This window comes from Taurulus bubalis (genome assembly GCF_910589615.1).
Source record: "Taurulus bubalis genome assembly, chromosome: 3".
In the NCBI taxonomy this organism is placed as follows: domain Eukaryota; kingdom Metazoa; phylum Chordata; class Actinopteri; order Perciformes; family Cottidae; genus Taurulus; species Taurulus bubalis.
In genome coordinates this window covers 17,751,961-17,757,102 of record NC_136591.1, presented here as the reverse complement: position 1 = coordinate 17,757,102, position 5,142 = coordinate 17,751,961, and the positions used below count along the sequence as shown (strand labels likewise).

The 5,142-nt window shown below is 40.1% G+C and overlaps 1 protein-coding gene across 1 annotated transcript in view; it reads left to right on the top strand.

Annotated features, from left to right (window-relative positions):
* Nucleotides 1-4,718: 4,718 nt before the first annotated feature.
* LOC306734332 (uncharacterized protein) overlaps nt 4,719-5,142 on the top strand; it is a gene marked incomplete at its 5' end in the record, with an annotated part of 2,711 nt that continues 2,287 nt past the window's right edge. The window contains one exon of the mRNA XM_079215689.1: nt 4,719-4,848. Coding sequence (XP_079071815.1) covers nt 4,719-4,848 — 130 coding nt within the window. The remainder of the gene's footprint in view (nt 4,849-5,142) is intronic.

Sequence of the window (5,142 nt, the reverse complement as noted above, 5' to 3'; positions counted from 1 at the left end):
CTGACCACCAGGGGGCAACTCTTCTGGTTGTATAGAAGTATATACTTCATGTGTTTGTGTTAAAGCTGCATTGTCTCTCCTGAACTAAGATGGCAACGTACAAAAAACAATACACGGTAGTTGTTCCCCCCTGATTCCAGTCCTTATGCTAAGCTAAGCTAACCAGCTACTGATAGCTTAGTCTAATAATCTTTGCGCCAAAGTTTTTCTCAGCATTCCTGAGAATTTACTAAATGACTCTGTGTGTGTGTGTGTGTGTGTGTGTGTGTGTGTGTGTGTGTGTGTGTGTGTGTGTGTGTGTGTGTGTGTGTGTGTGTGCGCATACGTCTGTTCCCATGTCCTGGTCACCCCATTCCCAAGATACTGCCAATACCCTGGGGCTCACCCTTACTCTGTCCCACACACACACACACACACACACATGGTTGCCTGAACTGAACTTAGAGACTGAACTTAGAGTCCTGACTAAATCTTATTGGCGACTTATTTGAGTAGAATTAAGTCTCGACTTTGAGTATGAACTGATTCACGGCTAGGGATGGGTATCGTTTGGGTTTTTTCCGATACCGGTGCTAAAACGATACTTTTAAAACGATACCGGTGCCTAAACGGTGCCTGAACCGATACTTTTTTATTGCCAAGGCAATTTTTTTTTCTTCAAATTGAACAATATTATTAACTGTTTAAAGTATACTATATATATATAAATAAATAAGTACATACAAAACACGCTTCAAACTACAGCTTCAAACCTTTTAACTTCAAACTATAAAAATATATATTTAAAAAAAGAACAGACACAAGCATCATGGCCTGATGGGATCGTGTGCAACAGAACTCAGACACTGTTTGATCCTAAAACTGCTGCTTTACTGGACTACACGTCATCATCAATATCAACTGGAGAGATTTGTTCCAGCAAGCCGAGGACGAACGTTCAAAAGCTCGTGCTCGTGTCTAAAGCGATCTCTGTGTGCGCGCACTGTGTGTGTGTGAGCGCTGGAAGCCCCGAAATCTGAAATCTGTGTTGCTTTTCGGTCCGGTAGATACCGGACGTGTTGGAACCGTTGCCAGTATGGCACCGGTTCTCGGTACCCAACCCTATTCACAGCGCTCTTTTAAAATAACATACTTTAAAATCCACATTATTAATAATAATTACAATAATGAACTTTATATTTATATTGCATATGTCATACAGGGGGAGTAGTGTTAAGTACTTTACAAGAAAGTGAAGTAACAAGAGAATCAATAAAAACAAACCAGGCAACATAACAAAGAAGAATAAAAGTGGCAAGTAGTAGTAGTAGCAGTACTACAAGATGTAGTAGTAGTAATAGTACTACTGCTACTAGTAGCAGTATGAACCTCAGAGTGATGTCATAATGATGATGTGGTGGCCTTTGACCCCTGCTGCTTTATTTAGCCTAGTAAATCGTCTGGAAAACTGGCAGGGATTTCCCCAAACCTTCTATGTGTATTTTAGGGATCCTGTGTGTAAAATAGAATCTACATTATGGACTTTTCTGTGGAAACTTTAAATGATGACATATTTAGATGTTTTATTTTACTACTTGAATCCTCCTCTTTATGTCAGAGATGAAGTGGTGAAGTTTCATGGTGATATCTATGAGTTCATGTTTTGACCCTATTCACATGTAGAGTCTTCAGAATGTGTGTAATGTAACTAAACATCTCTTTAAAGGATGTTTTCTCTCCATGAGTTTGTTCTCAGACTCTGATCCAGAAATCTCCACTTTCATAACCTCATTTACAAAACTTTACTCTTTTATTCCTACATATATTCTGAGGGTGTTTGCAGAGAGGTTTGTTCACACAGCATTCATGAAAAAAGAAAAGAGGATCATCTACATTTTTGTCTTTCTTTTCATGCACCTTTAATGAAACCATGAGGACCCGGTCTGTGTATGAACGCAGCTCTCATGAACCAGGAACAATATAAACTATAGATCGATAATATATTACAGACGTTTGTTTAAAGACGTGAAAGTGTTTCACGTTGACTCCTGAATATGATCATTTAATTTGTATACAGTTATCAGATACTTTGCTGTCGCAGGTAAAACAACGAAGCATTTATTCTGAAACAGTTCAAATGAGTCAGAAGTTGTTGGAGTGCAATATGTTTTCTTTGTAAGATTTTTAAAATGAGCATTAAGGATAAATATGTATTGTCATATTTACTTTGTTACATCTATTTCCTCATGTGATTCATCTGATAAAGATGACCAGTAGAGTGTTTGGAGACACATTTTATTTTTTCTAGAGCTGCAGACTTCAGGAAACTTTTGGAGCGACGACGCCTCCTAGAGGCCACAAGAATATTATATTATATACAGTATTATTAAAAATGATATCATTAAAACAAATACAATTCACAGAATGTATCCATTAGTCCCGCCCACTTTGGCCAAGGGCCAATAGAAACTCTGATATCTTGGTGACACACAGAAATAAGCATTTAATAACAATTACTTGATCTCTCCAAATGCAATTTAAAAAGAATCACCCTTTGTTTAAAGCTATCTTAGTGGTAATAGCATTCAATATTATTTATTTTATGTATTTACATTTTATTCATTAATAATAGAGAATAGTCCAATTGAGATTCATAATTTCTTTCCCAAAGGGTTCCTGGTCTTGTTTTTAAAGTTCTTCATGATATGGATCCTCCTCCACTTGGTGAATTTATCAAACAAAACGCAGAGTGGTAGACAAACTAGATCTGTGGAGAGAGGTGACCGTATCATCCCCTTTAGGAACAGTTCCTTTAGCCAGTTTGCATTCTCAGTAAAAGCAGGACACCTCTGGAATGCCCTGCCCCTGCATATCCGCACTAGCAGAACATATCCCTCTTTTAAACACGGCCTGAAGAACGGGCTTATTAGCAATCAGGTGTGTGAGCATGAATCGTGACTCCCTCCTCAATGATTGTGTGTACAAAATGTGTGTATGTTTATTGATCTTTATGATGTTTTTATGATTTTATGATGAGGCCTATTTATATGTTTGATCACAACCTGTATGTTTATTGCTTTTTATGATGTTTTGTTATAACCATTTCTTTCCTTTAGTGATGGCTTGTTATATCTGGCCACAGGGACTACGGTTGAAATTTAGCCTTAGCTAAGACTGACACATTTACCCCTGGGTTGATTGATGTGTACGGTCCCTGTTCAAATAAATTAAAAAATGAAATGAAATCATAAATGTCCCAGCTGTGGGATCAATAAAGGACTATCTAATGTGTTTAATTTAGTGACTCAAACTGAAATGTGTTTGTGTTCATCAATATGAAACAGCTATGAAGTATTTAGAGTTTAGCTTTATAAAGATAAAAAAATCATAACGTGTGTTCTTTCCCCTGTGCTCTTCTCGCTGTACACCAACAGCTGCACCTCCAGTCACCAGTCCACCAAGCTCCTGAAGTTTGCAGATGACACCACCCTGCGTGTGTGTAGCTGCATCCTATGTTCTGCCTGTGAAATACATTACTACTGGTTTTGATATGTGTTTTTGTATTATCAACCACACAAGATATGTTTTTAGATTAAACATGAGACTAATAGTCAACAATTGATGGTTTAGTATTACAACTACACATGAAATAAGAATGTTCTACAACACGTGGCATTGGCTCTCAGATCTAAGAGCCAATCAGCTCTCTGATGTGGCGACAGCCAGGCGTTTGCCATCATGCACTGGGCCACGCAGTGGTGGAGAACTACTGCGGAGCCTGACTCTAAAATCGGCGGCCGCCTCGCTCTGGTTAGATTAGGCTCGTTCGAGATGAGCCAGTTCTGCGCAGAATCGATTGGCGGCGATCGGCGCGCAATGCATGCTGGTTAGATTTGTGTCCGACTTGCTCCCGACTTGCTCCCGACTTGCTCTGACGTCATGCACACGTGGTCAACGATACTCTCACGAGACCAAGCCGGCTGTCGATTTCAGAGTCAGCCGCCAGTTGCTTTCAAACGACTGCGTGGCCCAGTGCATGATGGGAAACGCCTGGCTGAGAGCTGATTGGCTCTTAGATCTGACATCAAACACCACGTGTTGTAGAACTATTAGTCTCATGTTTGATCTAAACACATTTCTTGTGTGGTTGTTAATACAAAATCGTATTTATACAACACACATCAAAACTACTAGTAATGTATTTCACAGGCAGACATAAAAAGACCAAAGGATGCTGCTACACACACATTTATACATAAATATATATTTACAAACACATATGAATAAATCCAAACGTGATCTGTAAACTACAAGTAGACAAAAGTTCGGAACTAACAGGAAGTCATTTTTTCTGTGACTTCCTGTGTATACTTTGAAGGCAGCTGACAACTGTCCGACTTGATTGCAGTTTTTTGTCAACCTGCTCTCGTCTGGATTCCAGACGAGGCCCAGCTCTAACGAACGAGCCTAATATCGTTGATCACGTGTATATGACGTCAGAGCAAGTCGGGATCAAGTCGGACACAAATCTATTCGGCATGCATTGCGCGCCGATCGTCGGCGATCGATTCTGCGCAGAACTGGTTCATCTCGAACGCCCCTAATGTCATTTCAATCAAAAGAAAAAAAGAAAAAGAAAAAACGAATTAAAGGGCCGTGACCGGAAACGGAAATACGGCCATGTTTTTCTTCTTCTCTTCTCGCGTTTCCCCGCCAGGCAGGGAACGTAACGTTACGAAATGGAGCACAATCTGATCCTGGCTGTCTCCGGCTTCCCGAGTCTCTTCGACACCAACTCTCCGACCTACAGGGACCTGAACATGAGGGCCGATTCCTGGAGACACGTCTCGGAGATCGTCGGTGTTAACGGTAGTTTTTTTTTTGGGGGGGTGGGGGGGGTAATACCGTTCACGGCTGCGTGATAACCGTGTGTGTGTGTGACGCGAGACTCCATCAGACAACTTTATTTAAAAAAAAAAACACGTTATAAACAAATGTCTTCTTGAAAAAGATCAAAAGCTAAGATCAAAACAATAGAGAGTCCGTCTCTTAATGCCGTCCGACTGTCTGCGGCGTTCAGCTCCCAAGCACATTGGTTCCTACTGATGGATGGATGGATATACATACTTTATTAATCCGACAGCAGCAGTTATAGATACAGAT